Source organism: Bufo bufo, chromosome 2 (assembly GCF_905171765.1).
Source record: "Bufo bufo chromosome 2, aBufBuf1.1, whole genome shotgun sequence".
In the NCBI taxonomy this organism is placed as follows: Eukaryota; Metazoa; Chordata; class Amphibia; order Anura; family Bufonidae; genus Bufo; species Bufo bufo.
Genome location: NC_053390.1, coordinates 1106893 through 1132177, shown reverse-complemented (window position 1 = coordinate 1132177; position 25285 = coordinate 1106893). Strand labels below are relative to the sequence as shown.

Sequence of the window (25285 nt, the reverse complement as noted above, 5' to 3'; positions counted from 1 at the left end):
GCTCCTAATCTGTAATATCAGGACAGCCCACCATGCTCCTCCTCTGTAATATCAGGACAGCCCACCATGCTCCTCCTCTGTAATAACAGGACAGCCCACCATGCTCCTCCTCTGTAATATCAGGGCAGCCCACCATGCTCCTCCTCTGTAATAACAGGACAGCTCACCATGCTCCTCCTCTGTAATATCAGGGCAGCCCACCATGCTCCTCCTCTGTATTATCAGGACAGACCACCATGCTCCTCCTCTATAATATCAGGGCAGCCCACCATGCTCCTCCTCTGTAATATCAGGACAGCTCACCATGCTCCTCCTCTGTAATATCAGGGCAGCCCACCATGCTTCTCCTCTGTAATAACAGGGCAGCCCACCATGCTCCTCCTCTGTAATATCAGGACAGACCACCATGCTCCTCCTCTGTAATATCAGGACAACTCACCATGCTCCTCCTCTGTAATATCAGGACAGACCACCATGCACCTCCTCTGTAATATCAGGACAGCTCACCATGCTCCTCCTCTGTAATATCAGGGCAGCCCACCATGCTCCTCCTCTGTAATATCAGGACAGCTCACCATGCTCCTCCTCTGTAATATCAGGACAGCTCACCATGCTCCTCCTCTGTAATATCAGGGCAGCCCACCATGCTCCTCCTCTGTATTATCAGGGCAGCCCACCATGCTCCTCCTCTGTAATATCAGGGCAGCCCACCATGCTCCTCCTCTGTAATATCAGGACAGCTCACCATGCTCCTCCTCTGTAATATCAGGGCAGCCCACCATGCTCCTCCTCTGTTATATCAGGACAGCTCACCATGCTCCTCCTCTGTAATATCAGGGCAGCCCACCATGCTCCTCCTCTGTTATATCAGGACAGCTCACCATGCTCCTCCTCTGTAATATCAGGACAGCTCACCATGCTCCTCCTCTGTAATATCAGGACAGCCCACCATGCTCCTCCTCTGTTATATCAGGACAGCTCACCATGCTCCTCCTCTGTAATATCAGGACAGCTCACCATGCTCCTCCTCTGTAATATCAGGACAGCTCACCATGCTCCTCCTCTGTAATATCAGGAAAGCTCACCATGCTCCTCCTCTGTAATATCAGGGCAGCCCACCATGCTCCTCCTCTGTAATATCAGGACAGCTCACCATGCTCCTCCTCTGTAATATCAGGACAGCTCACCATGCTCCTCCTCTGTAATATCAGGACAGCTCACCATGCTCCTCCTCTGTAATATCAGGGCAGCCCACCATGCTCCTCCTCTGTAATATCAGGAGAGACCACCATGCTCCTCCTCTGTAATATCAGGACAGACCACCATGCTCCTCCTCTGTATTATCAGGGCAGCCCACCATGCTCCTCCTCTGTAATATCAGGGCAGCCCACCATGCTCCTCCTCTGTAATATCAGGACAGCTCACCATGCTCCTCCTCTGTAATATCAGGGCAGCCCACCATGCTCCTCCTCTGTAATATCAGGGCAGCCCACCATGCTCCTCCTCTGTTATATCAGGACAGCTCACCATGCTCCTCCTCTGTAATATCAGGGCAGCCCACCATGCTCCTCCTCTGTAATATCAGGACAGCCCACCATGCTCCTCCTCTGTAATATCAGGACAGCCCACCATGCTCCTCCTCTGTAATAACAGGGCAGCCCACCATGCTCCTCCTCTGTAATATCAGGGCAGCCCACCATGCTCCTCCTCTGTAATAACAGGGCAGCCCACCATGCTCCTCCTCTGTATTATCAGGACAGACCACCATGCTCCTCCTCTGTAATATCAGGACAGCTCACCATGCTCCTCCTCTGTAATATCAGGGCAGCCCACCATGCTCCTCCTCTGTATTATCAGGACAGCTCACCATGCTCCTCCTCTGTAATAACAGGACAGCCCACCATGCTCCTCCTCTGTAATATCAGGACAGCCCACTATGCTCATCCTCTGTAATAACAGGACAACTCACCATGCTCCTCCTCTGTAATATCAGGGCAGCTCACCATGCTCCTCCTCTGTAATATCAGGGCAGCCCACCATGCTTCTCCTCTGTAATAACAGGGCAGCCCACCATGCTCCTCCTCTGTAATATCAGGACAGACCACCATGCTCCTCCTCTGTAATATCAGGACAGCCCACCATGCTCCTCCTCTGTAATAACAGGACAGCTCACCATGCTCCTTCTCTGTAATATCAGGACAGCTCACCATGCTCCTCCTCTGTAATATCAGGGCAGCCCACCATGCTTCTCCTCTGTAATAACAGGGCAGCCCACCATGCTCCTCCTCTGTAATATCAGGACAGACCACCATGCTCCTCCTCTGTAATATCAGGACAGCCCACCATGCTCCTCCTCTGTAATAACAGGACTCCCCACCATGCTCCTTCTCGGTCATATCAGGACAGCTCACCATGTTCCTCCTCTGTAATATCAGGGCAGCCCACCATGCTCCTAATCTGTAATATCAGGACAGCCCACCATGCTCCTCCTCTGTAATAACAGGACAGCCCACCATGCTCCTCCTCTGTAATATCAGGGCAGCCCACCATGCTCCTCCTCTGTAATAACAGGACAGCTCACCATGCTCCTCCTCTGTAATATCAGGGCAGCCCACCATGCTCCTCCTCTGTATTATCAGGACAGACCACCATGCTCCTCCTCTGTAATATCAGGGCAGCCCACCATGCTCCTCCTCTGTAATATCAGGACAGCTCACCATGCTCCTCCTCTGTAATATCAGGGCAGCCCACCATGCTTCTCCTCTGTAATAACAGGGCAGCCCACCATGCTCCTCCTCTGTAATATCAGGACAGACCACCATGCTCCTCCTCTGTAATATCAGGACAGCCCACCATGCTCCTCCTCTGTAATATCAGGACAACTCACCATGCTCCTCCTCTGTAATATCAGGACAGACCACCATGCACCTCCTCTGTAATATCAGGACAGCTCACCATGCTCCTCCTCTGTAATATCAGGGCAGCCCACCATGCTCCTCCTCTGTAATATCAGGACAGCTCACCATGCTCCTCCTCTGTAATATCAGGACAGCTCACCATGCTCCTCCTCTGTAATATCAGGGCAGCCCACCATGCTCCTCCTCTGTATTATCAGGGCAGCCCACCATGCTCCTCCTCTGTAATATCAGGGCAGCCCACCATGCTTCTCCTCTGTAATATCAGGACAGCTCACCATGCTCCTCCTCTGTAATATCAGGGCAGCCCACCATGCTCCTCCTCTGTTATATCAGGACAGCTCACCATGCTCCTCCTCTGTAATATCAGGGCAGCCCACCATGCTCCTCCTCTGTTATATCAGGACAGCTCACCATGCTCCTCCTCTGTAATATCAGGGCAGCCCACCATGCTCCTCCTCTGTAATATCAGGACAGCCCACCATGCTCCTCCTCTGTAATATCAGGACAGCCCACCATGCTCCTCCTCTGTAATAACAGGGCAGCCCACCATGCTCCTCCTCTGTAATATCAGGGCAGCCCACCATGCTCCTCCTCTGTAATATCAGGACAGACCACCATGCTCCTCCTCTGTAATATCAGGACAGCTCACCATGCTCCTCCTCTGTAATATCAGGGCAGCTCACCATGCTCCTCCTCTGTAATAACAGGGCAGCCCACCATGCTCCTCCTCTGTAATATCAGGACAGACCACAATGCTCCTCCTCTGTAATATCAGGGCAGCCCACCATGCTCCTCCTCTGTTATATCAGGACAGCTCACCATGCTTCTCCTCTGTAATATCAGGGCAGCCCACCATGCTCCTCCTCTGTAATATCAGGACAGCTCACCATGCTCCTCCTCTGTAATATCAGGGCAGCCCACCATGCTCCTCCTCTGTAATATCAGGGCAGCCCTCCATGCTCCACCTCTGTAATAACAGGACAGACCACCATGCTCCTCCTCTGTAATATCAGGGCAGCCCACCATGCTCCTCCTCTGTAATATCAGGACAGACCACCATGCTCCTCCTCTGTAATATCAGGACAGACCACCATGCTCCTCCTCTGTAATAACAGGACTCCCCACCATGCTCCTCCTCTGTAATATCAGGGCAGCTCACCATGCTCCTCCTCTGTAATATCAGGGCAGCTCACCATGCTCCTCCTCTGTAATAACAGGGCAGCTCACCATGCTCCTCCTCTGTAATATCAGGACAGCCCACCATGCTCCTCCTCTGTAATATCAGGGCAGCCCACCATGCTCCTCCTCTGTAATATCAGGACAGCTCACCATGCTCCTCCTCTGTAATATCAGGGCAGCCCACCATGCTCCTCCTCTGTATTATCAGGGCAGCCCACCATGCTCCTCCTCTGTAATATCAGGGCAGCCCACCATGCTCCTCCTCTGTAATATCAGGACAGCTCACCATGCTCCTCCTCTGTAATATAAGGGCAGCCCACCATGCTCCTCCTCTGTTATATCAGGACAGCTCACCATGCTCCTCCTCTGTAATAACAGGGCAGCCCACCATGCTCCTCCTCTGTAATATCAGGGCAGCCCACCATGCTCCTCCTCTGTAATATCAGGACAGACCACCATGCTCCTCCTCTGTAATATCAGGACAGCTCACCATGCTCCTCCTCTGTAATATCAGGGCAGCTCACCATGCTCCTCCTCTGTAATAACAGGGCAGCCCACCATGCTCCTCCTCTGTAATATCAGGACAGACCACAATGCTCCTCCTCTGTAATATCAGGGCAGCCCACCATGCTCCTCCTCTGTTATATCAGGACAGCTCACCATGCTTCTCCTCTGTAATATCAGGGCAGCCCACCATGCTCCTCCTCTGTAATATCAGGACAGCTCACCATGCTCCTCCTCTGTAATATCAGGGCAGCCCACCATGCTCCTCCTCTGTAATATCAGGGCAGCCCTCCATGCTCCACCTCTGTAATAACAGGACAGACCACCATGCTCCTCCTCTGTAATATCAGGGCAGCCCACCATGCTCCTCCTCTGTAATATCAGGACAGACCACCATGCTCCTCCTCTGTAATATCAGGACAGACCACCATGCTCCTCCTCTGTAATAACAGGACTCCCCACCATGCTCCTCCTCTGTAATATCAGGGCAGCTCACCATGCTCCTCCTCTGTAATATCAGGGCAGCTCACCATGCTCCTCCTCTGTAATAACAGGGCAGCTCACCATGCTCCTCCTCTGTAATATCAGGACAGCCCACCATGCTCCTCCTCTGTAATAACAGGACTCCCCACCATGCTCCTCCTCTGTAATATCAGGACAGCCCACCATGCTCCTCCTCTGTAATATCAGGGCAGCCCACCATGCTCCTCCTCTGTAATATCAGGGCAGCCCACCATGCTCCTCCTCCTTAATATCAGGACAGCCCACCATGCTCCTCCTCTGTAATAACAGGGCAGCCCTCCATGCTCCTCCTCTGTAATATCAGGACAGCCCACCATGCTCCTCCTCTGTAATATCAGGGCAGCCCTCCATGCTCCTCCTCTGTAATATCAGGGCAGCCCACCATGCTCCTCCTCTGTAATAACAGGACTCCCCACCATGCTCCTCCTCTGTAATATCAGGACAGCCCACCATGCTCCTCCTCTGTAATATCAGGGCAGCTCACCATGCTCCTCCTCTGTAATACCAGGACAGACCACCATGCTCCTCCTCTGTAATATCAGGACAGCTCACCATGCTCCTCCTCTGTATTATCAGGGCATCCCACCATGCTCCTTTTCTGTAATAACAGGGCAGCTCACCATGCTCCTCCTCGGTAATATCAGGGCTGCTCACCATGCTCCTCCTCTGTAATAACAGGACAGCCCACCATGCTCCTCATCTGTAATATCAGAGCAGCCCTCCATGCTCCTCCTCTGTAATAACAGGGCAGCCCACCATGCTCCTCCTCTGTAATAACAGGACTCCCCACCATGCTCCTTCTCTGTAATATCAGGACAGCTCACCATGCTCCTCCTCTGTAATATCAGTGCAGCCCACCATGCTCCTCCTCTGTAATATCAGGGCAGTTCACCATGCTCCTCCTCTGTAATATCAGGACAGCTCACCATGCTCCTCCTCTGTAATAACAGGGCAGCTCACTATGCTCCTCCTCTGTAATATCAGGGCAGCCCACCATGCTCCTCCTCTGTAATATCAGGACAGCCCACCATGCTCCTCCTCTGTAATATCAGGACAGACCACCATGCTCCTCCTCTGTAATATCAGGACAGACCACCATGCTCCTCCTCTGTAATATCAGGGCAGCCCACCATGCTCCTCCTCTGTACTATCAGGGCAGCCCACCATGCTCCTCCTCTGTAATATCAGGGCAGCCCACCATGCTCCTCCTCTGTAATATCAGGGCAGCCCACCATGCTCCTCCTCTGTAATAACAGGTCTCCCCACCATGCTCCTCCTCTGTATTATCAGGGCAGCCACCATGCTCCTCCTCTGTAATAACAGGTCTCCCCACCATGCTCCTCCTCTGTATTATCAGGGCAGCCCACCATGCTCCTCCTCTGTAATATCAGGACAGACCACCATGCTCCTCCTCTGTAATATCAGGGCAGCCCACCATGCTCCTCCTCTGTAATATCAGGACAGACCACCATGCTCCTCATCCGTAATATCAGGGCAGCCCACCATGCTCCTCCTCTGTAATATCAGGGCAGCCCACCATGCTCCTCCTCTGTAATATCAGGGCAGCTCACCATGCTCCTCCTCTGTAATACCAGGACAGCCCACCATGCTCCTCCTCTGTAATATCAGGGCAGCCCACCATGCTCCTCCTCTGTACTATCAGGGCAGCCCACCATGCTCCTCCTCTGTAATATCAGGGCAGCCCACCATTCTCCTCCTCTGTAATATCAGGGCAGCCCACCATGCTCCTCCTCTGTAATATCAGGGCAGCCCACCATGCTCCTCCTCTGTAATAACAGGGCAGCCCACCATGCTCCTCCTCTGTAATATCAGGGCAGCCCACCATGCTCCTCCTCTGTAATATCAGGACAGCTCAGCATGCTCCTCCTCTGTAATATCAGGGCAGCTCACCATGCTCCTCCTCTGTAATATCAGGGCAACTCAGCATGCTCCTCCTCTGTAATATCAGGGCAGCCCACCATGCTCCTCCTCTGTAATATCAGGGCAGCCCACCATGCTCCTCCTCTGTAATACCAGGACAGCCCACCATGCTCCTCCTCTGTAATATCAGGGCAGCCCACCATGCTCCTCCTCTGTTCTATCAGGGCAGCCCACCATGTTCCTCCTCTGTAATAACAGGGCAGCCCACCATGCTCCTCCTCTGTAATATCAGGGCAGCCCACCATGCTCCTCCTCTGTAATATCAGGGCAGCCCACCATGCTCCTCCTCTGTAATATCAGGACAGACCACCATGCTCCTCCTCCTTAATATCAGGACAGATCACCATGCTCCTCCTCTGTAATACCAGGACTCCCCACCATGCTCCTCCTCTGTAATATCAGGGCAGCTCACCATGCTCCTCCTCTGTAATAACAGGGCAGCTCACCATGCTCCTCCTCTGTAATATCAGGACAGCCCACCATGCTCCTCCTCTGTAATAACAGGACTCCCCACCATGCTCCTCCTCTGTAATATCAGGACAGCCCACCATGCTCCTCCTCTGTAATATCAGGGCAGCCCACCATGCTCCTCCTCTGTAATATCAGGACAGCCCACCATGCTCCTCCTCTGTAATATCAGGACAGCCCACCATGCTCCTCCTCTGTAATAACAGGACTCCCCACCATGCTCCTCCTCTGTAATATCAGGACAGCTCACCATGCTCCTCCTCTGTAATATCAGGGCAGCCCACCATGCTCCTCCTCTGTAATATCAGGGCAGCCCACCATGCTCCTCCTCTGTAATATCAGGACAGCTCACCATGCTCCTCCTCTGTAATATCAGGACAGCTCACCATGCTCCTCCTCTGTATTATCAGGACAGACCACCATGCTCCTTCTCTGTAATAACAGGGCAGCTCACCATGCTCCTCCTCTGTAATATCAGGGCAGCCCACCATGCTCCTCCTCCTTAATATCAGGACAGCTCACCATGCTCCTCCTCTGTAATATCAGGACAGCCCACCATGCTCCTCCTCTGTAATAACAGGACTCCCCACCATGCTCCTCCTCTGTAATATCAGGACAGCTCACCATGCTCCTCCTCTGTAATATCAGGGCAGCCCACCATGCTCCTCCTCTGTATTATCAGGGCAGCTCACCATGCTCCTCCTCTGTAATATCAGGGCAGCCCACCATTCTCCTCCTCTGTAATATCAGGACAGCTCACCATGCTCCTCCTCTGTAATACCAGGACAGACCACCATGCTCCTCCTCTGTAATATCAGGGCAGCCCACCATTCTCCTCCTCTGTAATATCAGGACAGCTTACCATGCTCCTCCTCTGTAATAACAGGGCAGCCCACCATGCTCCTCCTCTGTAATATCAGGACAGCTCACCATGCTCCTCCTCTGTAATACCAGGACAGACCACCATGCTCCTCCTCTGTAATATCAGGACAGCTCACCATGCTCCTCCTCTGTAATATCAGGACAGACCACCATGCTCCTTCTCTGTAATAACAGGGCAGCTCACCATGCTCCTCCTCGGTAATATCAGGGCTGCTCACCATGCTCCTCCTCTGTAATAACAGGGCAGCCCACCATGCTCCTCCTCTGTAATAACAGGACTCCCCACCATGCTCCTTCTCTGTAATATCAGGACAGCTCACCATGCCCCTCCTCTGTAATATCAGGGCAGTTCACCATGCTCCTCCTCTGTAATATCAGGACAGCTCACCATGCTCCTCCTCTGTAATATCAGGACAGCCCACCATGCTCCTCCTCTGTAATATCAGGGCAGCCCACCATGCTTCTCGTCTGTAATATCAGGGCAGCCCACCATGCTCCTCCTCTGTAATAACAGGTCTCCCCACCATGCTCCTCCTCTGTATTATCAGGGCAGCCACCATGCTCCTCCTCTGTAATAACAGGTCTCCCCACCATGCTCCTCCTCTGTATTATCAGGGCAGCCCACCATGCTCCTCCTCTGTAATATCAGGACAGCTCACCATGCCCCTCCTCTGTAATATCAGGGCAGTTCACCATGCTCCTCCTCTGTAATATCAGGACAGCTCACCATGCTCCTCCTCTGTAATAACAGGGCAGCTCACTATGCTCCTCCTCTGTAATATCAGGGCAGCCCACCATGCTCCTCCTCTGTAATATCAGGACAGCCCACCATGCTCCTCCTCTGTAATATCAGGACAGACCACCATGCTCCTCCTCTGTAATATCAGGACAGACCACCATGCTCCTCCTCTGTAATATCAGGGCAGCCCACCATGCTCCTCCTCTGTACTATCAGGGCAGCCCACCATGCTCCTCCTCTGTAATATCAGGGCAGCCCACCATGCTCCTCCTCTGTAATATCAGGGCAGCCCACCATGCTCCTCCTCTGTAATAACAGGTCTCCCCACCATGCTTCTCCTCTGTATTATCAGGGCAGCCCACCATGCTCCTCCTCTGTAATATCAGGACAGACCACCATGCTCCTCCTCTGTAATATCAGGGTAGCCCACCATGCTCCTCCTCTATAATATCAGGGCAGCCCACCATGCTCCTCCTCTGTAATACCAGGACAGCCCACCATGCTCCTCCTCTGTAATATCAGGGCAGCCCACCATGCTCCTCCTCTGTAATATCAGGGCAGCTCACCATGCTCCTCCTCTGTAATACCAGGACAGCCCACCATGCTCCTCCTCTGTAATATCAGGGCAGCCCACCATGCTCCTCCTCTGTACTATCAGGGCAGCCCACCATGCTCCTCCTCTGTAATATCAGGGCAGCCCACCATTCTCCTCCTCTGTAATATCAGGACAGCTCAGCATGCTCCTCCTCTGTAATATCAGGGCAGCTCACCATGCTCCTCCTCTGTAATATCAGGGCAACTCAGCATGCTCCTCCTCTGTAATATCAGGGCAGCCCACCATGCTCCTCCTCTGTAATACCAGGACAGCCCACCATGCTCCTCCTCTGTAATATCAGGGCAGCCCACCATGCTCCTCCTCTGTAATACCAGGACAGCCCACCATGCTCCTCCTCTGTACTATCAGGGCAACCTACCATGTTCCTCCTCTGTAATAACAGGGCAGCCCACCATGCTCCTCCTCTGTAATAACAGGTCTCCCCACCATGCTCCTCCTCTGTATTATCAGGGCAGCCCACCATGCTCCTCCTCTGTAATATCAGGGCAGCTCACCATGCTCCTCCTCTGTAATATCAGGACAGCTCACCATGCTCCTCTGTATTATCAGGGCAGCTCACCATGCTCCTCCTCTGTATTATCAGGACAGCCCACCATGCTCCTCCTCTGTAATACCAGGACAGCTCACCATGCTCCTCCTCTGTAATATCAGGGCAGCCCACCATGCTCCTCCTCTGTAATAACAGGACAGCCCACCATGCTCCTCCTCTGTAATATCAGGGCAGCTCACCATGCTCCTCCTCTGTAATATCAGGGCAGCTCACCATGCTCCTCCTCTGTAATATCAGGGCAGCTCACCATGCTCCTCCTCTGTAATAACAGGGCAGCCCACCATGCTCCTCCTCTGTAATATCAGGACAGCTCACCATGCTCCTCCTCTGTAATACCAGGACAGCTCACCATGCTCCTCCTCTGTAATATCAGGACAGCTCACCATGCTCCTCTGTATTATCAGGGCAGCTCACCATGCTCCTCCTCTGTAATACCAGGACATCCCACCATGCTCCTCCTCTGTAATATCAGGACTGACCACCATGCTCCTCCTCTGTAATATCAGGACAGACCACCATGCTTCTCCTCTGTAATATCAGGGCAGCCCACCATGCTCCTCCTCTGTAATATCAGGGCAGCCCACCATGCTCCTCCTCTGTAATATCAGGGCAGCTCAGCATGCTCCTCCTCTGTAATATCAGGGCAGCTCACCATGCTCCTCCTCTGTAATATCAGGGCAACTCAGCATGCTCCTCCTCTGTAATATCAGGGCAGCCCACCATGCTCCTCCTCTGTAATATCAGGACAGCTCACCATGCTCCTCTGTATTATCAGGGCAGCTCACCATGCTCCTCCTCTGTAATACCAGGACATCCCACCATGCTCCTCCTCTGTAATATCAGGACTGACCACCATGCTCCTCCTCTGTAATATCAGGACAGACCACCATGCTTCTCCTCTGTAATATCAGGGCAGCCCACCATGCTCCTCCTCTGTAATATCAGGGCAGCCCACCATGCTCCTCCTCTGTAATATCAGGGCAGCTCAGCATGCTCCTCCTCTGTAATATCAGGGCAGCTCACCATGCTCCTCCTCTGTAATATCAGGGCAACTCAGCATGCTCCTCCTCTGTAATATCAGGGCAGCCCACCATGCTCCTCCTCTGTAATATCAGGGCAGCCCACCATGCTCCTCCTCTGTACTATCAGGGCAGCCCACCATGTTCCTCCTCTGTAATAACAGGGCAGCCCACCATGCTCCTCCTCTGTAATATCAGGGCAGCCCACCATGCTCCTCCTCTGTAATAACAGGGCAGCCCACCATGCTCCTCCTCTGTAATATCAGGGCAACTCAGCATGCTCCTCCTCTGTAATATCAGGGCAGCCCACCATGCTCCTCCTCTGTAATATCAGGACAGCTCACCATGCTCCTCTGTATTATCAGGGCAGCTCACCATGCTCCTCCTCTGTAATACCAGGACATCCCACCATGCTCCTCCTCTGTAATATCAGGACTGACCACCATGCTCCTCCTCTGTAATATCAGGACTGACCACCATGCTCCTCCTCTGTAATATCAGGACAGACCACCATGCTTCTCCTCTGTAATATCAGGGCAGCCCACCATGCTCCTCCTCTGTAATATCAGGGCAGCCCACCATGCTCCTCCTCTGTAATATCAGGGCAGCTCAGCATGCTCCTCCTCTGTAATATCAGGGCAGCTCACCATGCTCCTCCTCTGTAATATCAGGGCAACTCAGCATGCTCCTCCTCTGTAATATCAGGGCAGCCCACCATGCTCCTCCTCTGTAATATCAGGGCAGCCCACCATGCTCCTCCTCTGTACTATCAGGGCAGCCCACCATGTTCCTCCTCTGTAATAACAGGGCAGCCCACCATGCTCCTCCTCTGTAATATCAGGGCAGCCCACCATGCTCCTCCTCTGTAATAACAGGGCAGCCCACCATGCTCCTCCTCTGTAATATCAGGACAGCTCACCATGCTCCTCTGTATTATCAGGGCAGCTCACCATGCTCCTCCTCTGTATTATCAGGACAGCCCACCATGCTCCTCCTCTGTAATAACAGGACAGCTCACCATGCTCCTCCTCTGTAATATCAGGGCAGCCCACCATGCTCCTCCTCTGTAATAACAGGACAGCCCACCATGCTCCTCCTCTGTAATATCAGGGCAGCTCACCATGCTCCTCCTCTGTAATATCAGGGCAGCCCACCATGCTCCTCCTCTGTAATATCAGGACAGCCCACCATGCTCCTCCTCTGTAATATCAGGACAGCTCACCATGCTCCTCCTCTGTAATATCAGGGCAGCTCACCATGCTCCTCCTCTGTAATATCAGGACAGCCCACCATGCTCCTCCTCTGTAATATCAGGGCAGCTCACCATGCTCCTCCTCTGTATTATCAGGGCAGCCCACCATGCTCCTCCTCTGTAATAACAGGGCAGCTCACCATGCTCCTCCTCTGTAATATCAGGGCAGACCACCATGCTCCTCCTCTAATATCAGTACTGACCACCATGCTCCTCCTCTGTAATATCAGGACAGCCCACCATGCTCCTCCTCTGTAATATCAGGACAGACCACCATGCTCCTCCTCTGTAATATCAGGACAGCTCACCATGCTCCTCCTCTGTAATATCAGGACAGACCACCATGCTCTTCCTCTAATATCAGTACTGACCACCATGCTCCTCCTCTGTAATATCAGGACAGCCCACCATGCTCCTCCTCTGTAATATCAGGACAGACCACCATGCTCTTCCTCTGTAATATCAGGACTGACCACCATGCTCCTCCTCTGTAATAACAGGGCAGCCCACCATGCTCCTCCTCTGTAATACCAGGACAGCCCACCATGCTCCTCCTCTGTAATATCAGGACTGACCACCATGCTCCTCCTCTGTAATATCAGGGCAGCTCACCATGCTCCTCCTCTGTAATACCAGGACAGCCCACCATGCTCCTCCTCTGTAATATCAGGACAGCCCACCATGCTCCTCCTCTGTAATACCAGGACAGCCCACCATGCTCCTCCTCTGTAATATCAGGACAGCCCACCATGCTCCTCCTCTGTAATATCAGGACAGCTCACCATGCTCCTCCTCTGTAATACCAGGACAGCCCACCATGCTCCTCCTCTGTAATATCAGGGTAGCTCACCATGCTCCTCCTCTATAATACCAGGACAGCTCACCATGCCCCTCCTCTGTACTATCAGGGCAGCCCACCATGCTCCTCCTCTGTAATATCAGGACAGACCACCATGCTCCTCCTCTGTAATATCAGGACAGATCACCATGCTCCTCCTCTGTAATATCAGGGCAGCCCACCATGCTCCTCCTCTGTAATAACAGGACAGACCACCATGCTCCTCCTCTGTAATATCAGGACAGCTCACCATGCTCCTCCTCTGTAATATCAGGACAGCCCACCATGCTCCTCCTCTGTAATATCAGGACAGACCACCATGCTCCTCCTCTGTAATATCAGGGCAGCCCACCATGCTCCTCCTCTGTAATATCAGGACAGACCACCATGCTCCTCCTCTGTAATATCAGGACAGCTCACCATGCTCCTCCTCTGTAATATCAGGGCAGCTCACCATGCTCCTCCTCTGTAATATCAGGACAGACCACCGTGATAATCCACTGTAATGAAAGTGTCATCCCCATGCCCTCCCCTATTATCTCCATGTTTCTGACCAGCGTTCCTTCTTTCCATTAGACTGTCCTGGTGATCTCGTATCATGAGCCACAGAACCCAGAGTACCAGACCTTCCAGAAGAACCTGATTCACAGATGTAAAGAGGAGTTCAATGTGGAGTTAAACTATACGCTGGTAAGTTCCCCCCATGTACAATGGATATAAAAAGTCCACACGCCCCCGGTAAAATGTCAGGTTTCTGTGATGTAAAGAAATGAGACAAAGATAAATCATTTCAGAACTTTTTCCCCCTTTAATGTGACCTATAAACTGCACAACTCAATGGAAAACAAACTGAAATCTTTTACGTGGAGGGAAGAAAAAATATAAAACTAAAACAATGTAGTTGCATAAGTGTGCACACCCTCTTATAACTGGGGATGTCGCTGTGCTCAGAACTAAGCAATCACATTCAGAATCCTGTTAGATCGGAGTCAGCAGACACCGGTCGTCATGTAAAGGGCCTCTGATTAACCCCAGATAAAGCTCTGCTGCTCTAGTTGGTCTTTCCTGAAATGTTCTTGGACACATCCCACAGCAGAAGCCATGGTCCACAGAGAGCTTCCATCAGAGGGGTCTCATTGTTAGAAGGTATCAGTCAGGAGAAGGGGACAAGAAAATGTCCAAGGCATTAGATCTACTATGGAACACAGTGGAGACCGTCATCATCAAGTGGAGGAAATATGGCCGAACAGTGACATCACCAAGAACTGGACGTCCCTCCAAAACTGATGAAGACGAGAAGAAAACTGGTCTGGGAGGCGACCAAGAGGCCGACAGCAACATTACAGGAGCTGCAGGAATATCTGGCAAGTCCTGGCCGTGTGGTCCATGTGACAACAATCTCCTGTATTCTTCATATGTCTGTGCTATGGGGTAGAGGGGCAAGACGAAAGCCTCTTCTTACCAAGAAAAACATCCAAGCCGGGCTACATTCTGCAAAAACACATCTGAAGTCTCCCAAAAGCAAGTGGGAAAAGGTGTTATGGTCTGATGAAACCAAGGTGGAACTTTTTGGCCATAATTCGAAAAGATATGTTTGGGGCAAAAACAACCCTGCACATCACCAGAAGAACCCCATCCCCACAGTGAAGCCTGGTGGGGGCAGCATCATGCCAAGGGGCTGACTTTCTTCAGCTGGAACTGGGGCCTTAGTTAAGCTGGAGGAAATTCTGAACAGTTCCAAATACCAGTCAATATTGGCCCAAAACCTTCAGGCTTCTGCTAGAAAGCTGAACATGAAGAGGAACTTCATCTCTCAGCATGACAACGACCCAAAGTAGACATCCAAATCAACCAAGGAATGGCTTCACCAGAAGAAGATTAAAGTTTTGGAATGGCCCAGCCAGAGCCCAGACCTGAATCCGATGGGGTGATCTGAAGAGGGCCGTGCCCAGGAGATGCCCTCGCAATCTGTGGGGTGATCTGAAGAGGGCTGTGCCCAGGAGATGCCCTCGCAGTCTGTGGGGTGATCTGAAGAGGACTGTGCCCAGGAGATGCCCTCGCAATCTGTGGGGTGATCTGAAGAGGGCCGTGCCCAGGAGATGCCCTCGCAATCTGTGGGGTGATCTGAAGAGGGCTGTGCCCAGGAGATGCCCTCGCAATCTGTGGGGTGATCTGAAGAGGGCTGTGCCCAGGCGATGCCCTCGCAATCTGACAGATTTGGAGGGTTTCTGCAAAGAAGAGTCAAAATGTGCCATGCTGATAGACTCAGACCCAAAAAGACTGAGTGCTGGAATAACATCAAAAGGGGCTTCAACAAAGTATTAGTTTAAGGGTGTGCACACTTATGCAACCAGATTATTTTAGTTGTTTTTTTTTGTTCCCTCCACCTAAAAGATTTCAGTTTGTTTTTCCATTGAGTCGTACAGTTTACAGGTCACATTAAAGGGGGAAAAAGTTCTGAAATGATTTATCTTTGTCTTATTTTTTTTACAGCACAGAAACCTGACATTTTAACAGGGGCGTGTAGACTTTTTATATCCACTGTATGTACCCTCTGCGCCACAGTACTACCCCCTGTAATTCCAACATAGAGCTGAATACAGGAAATGCAACCCTGACTCACACACTGTACATGTACATATACACTAAGCATGTACAGTACAGACCAAAAGTTTGGACACACCTTCTCATTCAAAGAGTTTTCTTTATTTTCATGACTATGAAGGCATCAAAACTATGAATTAACACATGTGAAATTATATACATAACAAACAAGTGTGAAACAACTGAAAATATGTCATATTCTAGGTTCTTCAAAGTAGCCACCTTTTGCTTTAATTACTGCTTTGCACACTCTTGTCATTCTCTTGATGAGCTTCAAGAGGTAGTCCCCTGAAATGGTCTTCCAACAGTCTTGAAGGAGTTCCCAGAGATGCTTAGCACTTGTTGGCCCTTTTGCCTTCACTCTGCGGTCCAGCTCACCCCAAACCATCTCGATTGGGTTCAGGTCCGGTGACTGTAGAGGCCAGGTCATCTGGCGCAGCACCCCATCACTCTCCTTCATGGTCAAATAGCCCTTACTTTCAAAGTTTTCCCAATTTTTCGGCTGACTGACTGACCTTAATGTCTTAAAGTAATGATGGCCACTCGTTTTTCTTTACTTAGCTGCTTTTTTCTTGCCATAATACAAATTCTAACAGTCTATTCAGTAGGACTATCAGCTGTGTATCCACCTGACTTCTCCTCAACACCACTGATGGTCCCAACCCCATTTATAAGGCAAGAAATCCCACTTATTAAACCTGACAGGGCACACCTGTGAAGTGAAGACCATTTCAGGGGACTACCTCTTGAAGCTCATCAAGAGAATGCCAAGAGTGTGCAAAGCAGTAATCAAAGCAAAAGGTGGCTACTTTGAAGAACCTAGAATATGACATATTTTCAGTTGTTTCACACTTGTTTGTTATGTATATAATTCCACATGTGTTAATTCATAGTTTTGATGCCTTCATAGTCATGAAAATAAAGAAAACTCTTTGAATGAGAAGGTGTCCAAACTTTTGGTCTGTACTGTATATACTATAAATATACGTGCTCACATACTATACACATACATACACACTCACATACACTATACACATACATACACACTATACACATACATACACCATACAGTACATACATACACACATACATACACACTATACACATACATATACACTATACACATACATACATACACCATACAGTACATATACACACTACACACATACATACACACTATACACATACATACATACATACATACATACACCATACAGTACATATACACACTATACACATACATACACCATACAGTACATATACACACTACACACATACATACACACTATACACATACATACATACACCATACAGTACATATACACACTACACACATACATACACACTATACACATACATACATACACCATACAGTACATATACACACTACACACATACATACACACTATACACATACATACATACATACATACATACACCATACAGTACATATACACACTATACACATACATACACCATACAGTACATATACACACTACACACATACATACACACTATACACATACATACATACACCATACAGTACATATACACACTACACACATACATACACACTATACACATACATACATACACCATACAGTACATATACACACTACACACATACATACACACTATACACATACATACATACATACACCATACAGTACATATACACACTATACACATACATACATACATACACCATACAGTACATATACACACTATACACATACATACATACATACACCATACAGTACATATACACACTATACACATACATACATACATACACCATACAGTACATATACACACTATACACATACATACACACTATACACATACATACACCATACAGTACATACACACACTATACACATACATACACACTATACACATACATACATACATACACCATACAGTACATATACACACTATACACATACATACACCATACAGTACATATACACACTACACACATACATACACACTATACACATACATACATACACCATACAGTACATACACACACTATACACATACATACACACTATACACATACATACATACACCATACAGTACATATACACACTACACACATACATACACACTATACACATACATACATACATACACCATACAGTACATATACACACTATACACATACATACACCATACAGTACATATACACACTACACACATACATACACACTATACACATACATACATACACCATACAGTACATATACACACTACACACATACATACACACTATACACATACATACATACACCATACAGTACATATACACACTACACACATACATACACACTATACACATACATACATACATACATACACCATACAGTACATATACACACTACACACATACATACACACTATACACATACATACATACATACATACATACACCATACAGTACATATACACACTATACACATACATACATACATACACCATACAGTACATATACACACTATACACATACATACACACTATACACATACATACACCATACAGTACATACACACACTATACACATACATACACACTATACACATACATACATACACCATACAGTACATATACACACTACACACATACATACACACTATACACATACATACATACATACACCATACAGTACATATACACACTATACACATACATACACCATACAGTACATATACACACTACACACATACATACACACTATACACATACATACATACACCATACAGTACATATACACACTACACACATACATACACATACATACATACACCATACAGTACATATACACACTACACACATACATACACACTATACACATACATACATACATACACCATACAGTACATATACACACTATACACATACATACATACATACACCATACAGTACATATACACACTATACACATACATACACACTATACACATACATACACCATACAGTACATACACACACTATACACATACATACACACTATACACATACATACATACACCATACAGTACATATACACACTATACACATACATACACACTATAAATGTACGTGCTCACTTACTATACACATACATACACACTATAAATGTACGTGCTCACACACTGTACACATACATACACCATACAGTACAGACATACACACTACATACACACACACACACTATACACATACATACACTATACACATACATACTATAAATGTACGTGCTCACATACTATACACATACATACACACTATACACATACATACACCATACAGTACACATACATACACACAGATACACACTATAAATGTACATGCTCACACACTATACACATACATACACCATACAGTACACATACATACACACAGTTACACACTATAAATGTACGTGCTCACATACTATACACATACATACACCATACAGTACATATACACACTATACACATACATACACACTATAAATGTACGTGCTCACACACTATACACATACATACACACTATAAATGTACATGCTCACATACTATACACATACATACACCATACAGTACATATACATACTATACACATACATACACACTATAAATGTACGTGCTCACACACTATACACATACATACACACTATACACATACATACACCATACAGTACACATACATACACACAGATACACACTATAAATGTACATGCTCACACACTATACACATACATACACACAGTTACACACTATAAATGTACGTGCTCACATACTATACACATACATACACCATACAGTACATATACACACTATACACATACATACACACTATAAATGTACGTGCTCACACACTATACACATACATACACACTATAAATGTACATGCTCACATACTATACACATACATACACCATACAGTACATATACATACTATACACATACATACACACTACACACATACATACACACTATACACATACATACACCATACAGTACATATACACACTATACACATACATACACACTATAAATGTACATGCTCACACACTATACACATACATACACACTATAAATGTACGTGCTCACATACTATACACATACATACACCATACAGTACATATACACACTATACACATACATACACACTATAAATGTACGTGCTCACACACTATACACATACATACACACTATAAATGTACATGCTCACATACTATACACATACATACACCATACAGTACATATACATACTATACACATACATACACACTACACACATACATACACACTATACACATACATACACCATACAGTACATATACACACTATACACATACATACACACTATACACATACATACACCATACAGTACATATACATACTATACACATACATACACACTACACACATACATACACACTATACACATACATACACCATACAGTACATATACATACTATACACATACATACACACTATAAATGTACGTGCTCACACACTATACACATACATACACCATACAGTACATATACACACTATACACATACATACACACTATAAATGTACGTGCTCACACACTATACACATACATACACTATACACATACATACTATAAATGTACGTGCTCACATACTATACACATACATACACACTACACACATATATACACACTATAAACATACATAGATCATACAGTACATATACATACTATACACATACAGTACATATACATACTATACACATACAGTACATATACACACTATACACATACAGTACATATACACACTATACACATACTGAACATATATGCAGTGCACTCAGTGAATACACACACATTACAGACATACTCTCGCTAATACACCTATATCCAATCCCAGAAACGTTGGGGCACTGTGTAACTGTAAGCAGGATGCGCTGATCTGTAAATCCCATGGTCCTGATGTTACTCCCAGCAGAGGATGGAGGAGACATTCACCATTTAGGACTTGTTGGCAGTCATGCAGCTTAAAATAGTTGGGACGGCGGCAACAAATAACACAATAAAGAACAGCGGGAGGTAGAACTGGGTGTAAAAAGAGCTCTAATAATTGTGGAATTTCAGAAAAATGTTCCTCAACATAAGATTGTGAAGACTTAAATTACATCTACAGTATATGATATCATTAACAGATCAGTCAGTAACACACTGTACTATAATACACACACTGCAGAGTAACACAATGTACTATAATACACACACTGCAGAGTAACACTGTACTATAATACACACACTGCAGAGTAACACACTGTACTATAATACACACACTGCAGAGTAACACACTGTACTATAATACACACACTGCAGAGTAACACACTGTACTATAATACACACTGCAGAGTAACACTGTACTATAATACACACACTGCAGCGTAACACACTGTACTATAATACACACACTGCAGAGTAACACTGTACTATAATACACACACTGCAGAGTAACACACTGTACTATAATACACACACTGCAGAGTAACACACTGTACTATAATACACACTGCAGAGTAACACTGTACTATAATACACACACTGCAGCGTAACACACTGTACTATAATACACACACTGCAGAGTAACACACTGTACTATAATACACACACTGCAGAGTAACACACTGTATTATAATACACACACTGCAGAGTAACACTGTACTATAATACACACACTGCAGAGTAACACACTGTATTATAATACACACACTGCAGAGTAACACTGTACTATAATACACACACTGCAGAGTAACACACTGTACTATAATACACACACTGCAGAGTAACACACTGTGCTATAATACACACACTGCAGAGTAACACACTGTACTATAATACACACACTGCAGAGTAACACACTGTACTATAATACACACACTGCATAGTAACACACTGTACTATAATACACAGTGCAGAGTAACACACTGTATTATAATACACACACTGGAGAGTAACACTGTACTATAATACACACACTTCCAGAGTAACACACTGTACTATAATACACACACTGCAGAGTAACACACTGTACTATAATACACACACTGCAGAGTAACACACTGTACTATAATACACACACTGCAGAGTAACACACTGTATTATAATCCACACACTGCAGAGTAACACACTGTACTATAATACACACTGCAGAGTAACACTGTACTATAATACACACACTGCAGCGTAACACACTGTACTATAATACACACACTGCAGAGTAACACACTGTATTATAATACACACACTGCAGAGTAACACTGTACTATAATACACACACTGCAGAGTAACACACTGTATTATAATACACACACTGCAGAGTAACACTGTACTATAATACACAAACTGCAGAGTAACACACTGTACTATAATACACACACTGCAGAGTAACACACTGTGCTATAATACACACACTGCAGAGTAACACACTGTACTATAATACACACACTGCAGAGTAACACACTGTACTATAATACACACACTGCATAGTAACACACTGTACTATAATACACACTGCAGAGTAACACACTGTATTATAATACACACACTGGAGAGTAACACTGTACTATAATACACACACTTCCAGAGTAACACACTGTACTATAATACACACACTGCAGAGTAACACACTGTACTATAATACACACACTGCAGAGTAACACACTGTACTATAATACACACACTGCAGAGTAACACACTGTATTATAATACACACACTGCAGAGTAACACACTGTACTATAATACACACTGCAGAGTAACACTGTACTATAATACACACACTGCAGCGTAACACACTGTACTATAATACACACACTGCAGAGTAACACACTGTACTATAATACACACACTGCAGAGTAACACACTGTATTATAATACACACACTGCAGAGTAACACTGTACTATAATACACACACTGCAGAGTAACACACTGTATTATAATACACACACTGCAGAGTAACACTGTACTATAATACACACACTGCAGAGTAACACTGTACTATAATACACACACTGCAGAGTAACACACTGTACTATAATACACACACTGCAGAGTAACACACTGTACTATAATACACACACTGCAGAGTAACACACTGTACTATAATACACACACTGCATAGTAACACACTGTACTATAATACACACTGCAGAGTAACACACTGTATTATAATACACACACTGGAGAGTAACACTGTACTATAATACACACACTTCCAGAGTAACACACTGTACTATAATACACACACTGCAGAGTAACACACTGTACTATAATACACACACTGCAGAGTAACACACTGTACTATAATACACACACTGCAGAGTAACACACTGTATTATAATACACACACTGCAGAGTAACACTGTACTATAATACACACACTGCAGAGTAACACTGTACTATAATACACACACTGCAGAGTAACACACTGTACTATAATACACACACTGCAGAGTAACACACTGTGCTATAATACACACACTGCAGAGTAACACACTGTACTATAATACACACACTGCAGAGTAACACACTGTACTATAATACACACACTGCAGAGTAACACACTGTATTATAATACACACACTGCATAGTAACACACTGTATTATAATACACACACTGCATAGTAACACACTGTATTATAATACACACACTGCAGAGTAACACACTGTACTATAATACACACACTGCAGAGTAACACACTGTACTATAATACACACACTGCAGAGTAACACACTGTACTATAATACACACACTGCAGAGTAACACACTGTACTATAATACACACACTGCAGAGTAACACACTCTACTATAATACACACACTGCAGAGTAACACACTCTACTATAATACACACACTGCAGAGTAACGCACTGTACTATAATACACACACTGCAGAGTAACACTGTACTATAATACACACACTTCCAGAGTAACACACTGTACTATAATACACACTGCAGAGTAACACACTGTACTATAATACACACACTGCAGAGTAACACACTGTACTATAATACACACACACTGCAGCGTAACACACTGTACTATAATACACACACTGCAGAGTAACACAATGTACTATAATACACACACTGCAGAGTAACACACTGTGCTATAATACACACACTGCAGAGTAACACACTGTACTATAATACACACACTGCAGAGTAACACTGTACTATAATACACACACTGCAGAGTAACACACTGTACTATAATACAAACACTGCAGAGTAACACACTGTACTATAATACACACACTGCAGAGTAACACACTGTGCTATAATACACACACTGCAGACTAACACACTGTACTATAATACACACACTGCAGAGTAACACTGTACTATAATACACACACTGCAGAGTAACACACTGTACTATAATACACACACTGCAGAGTAACACACTGTACTATAATACACACACTGCAGAGTAACACACTGTACTATAATACACACACTGCAGAGTAACACACTGTACTATAATACACACACTGCAGAGTACCACACTGTGCTATAATACACACACTGCAGAGTAACACATTGTACTATAATACACACACTGCAGAGTAACACTGTACTATAATACACACACTGCAGAGTAACACACTGTACTATAATACACACACTGCAGAGTAACACACTGTATTATAATACACACACTGCAGAGTAACACACTGTATTATAATACACACACTGCAGAGTAACACTGTACTATAATACACACACTGCAGAGTAACACACTGTACTATAATACACACACTGCAGAGTAACACACTGTACTATAATACACACACTGCAGAGTAACACACTGTATTATAATACACACACTGCAGAGTAACACACTGTACTATAATACACACTGCAGAGTAACACTGTACTATAATACACACACTGCAGCGTAACACACTGTACTATAATACACACACTGCAGAGTAACACACTGTACTATAATACACACACTGCAGAGTAACACAATGTATTATAATACACACACTGCAGAGTAACACTGTACTATAATACACACACTGCAGAGTAACACACTGTATTATAATACACACACTGCAGAGTAACACTGTACTATAATACACACACTGCAGAGTAACACACTGTACTATAATACACACACTGCAGAGTAACACACTGTGCTATAATACACACACTGCAGAGTAACACACTGTACTATAATACACACACTGCAGAGTAACACACTGTACTATAATACACACACTGCATAGTAACACA

At 46.1% G+C, this 25285-nt stretch overlaps 1 protein-coding gene across 1 annotated transcript in view; it reads left to right on the top strand.

Moving 5' to 3' along the window:
* NPR2 (natriuretic peptide receptor 2) overlaps positions 1 to 25285 on the top strand; it is a 239603-nt gene that overhangs the window by 109720 nt on the left and 104598 nt on the right. The window contains exon 3 of the mRNA XM_040420641.1: positions 14005 to 14118. Within this exon, the coding sequence (XP_040276575.1) occupies positions 14005 to 14118 (114 nt within the window). The remainder of the gene's footprint in view (positions 1 to 14004; positions 14119 to 25285) is intronic.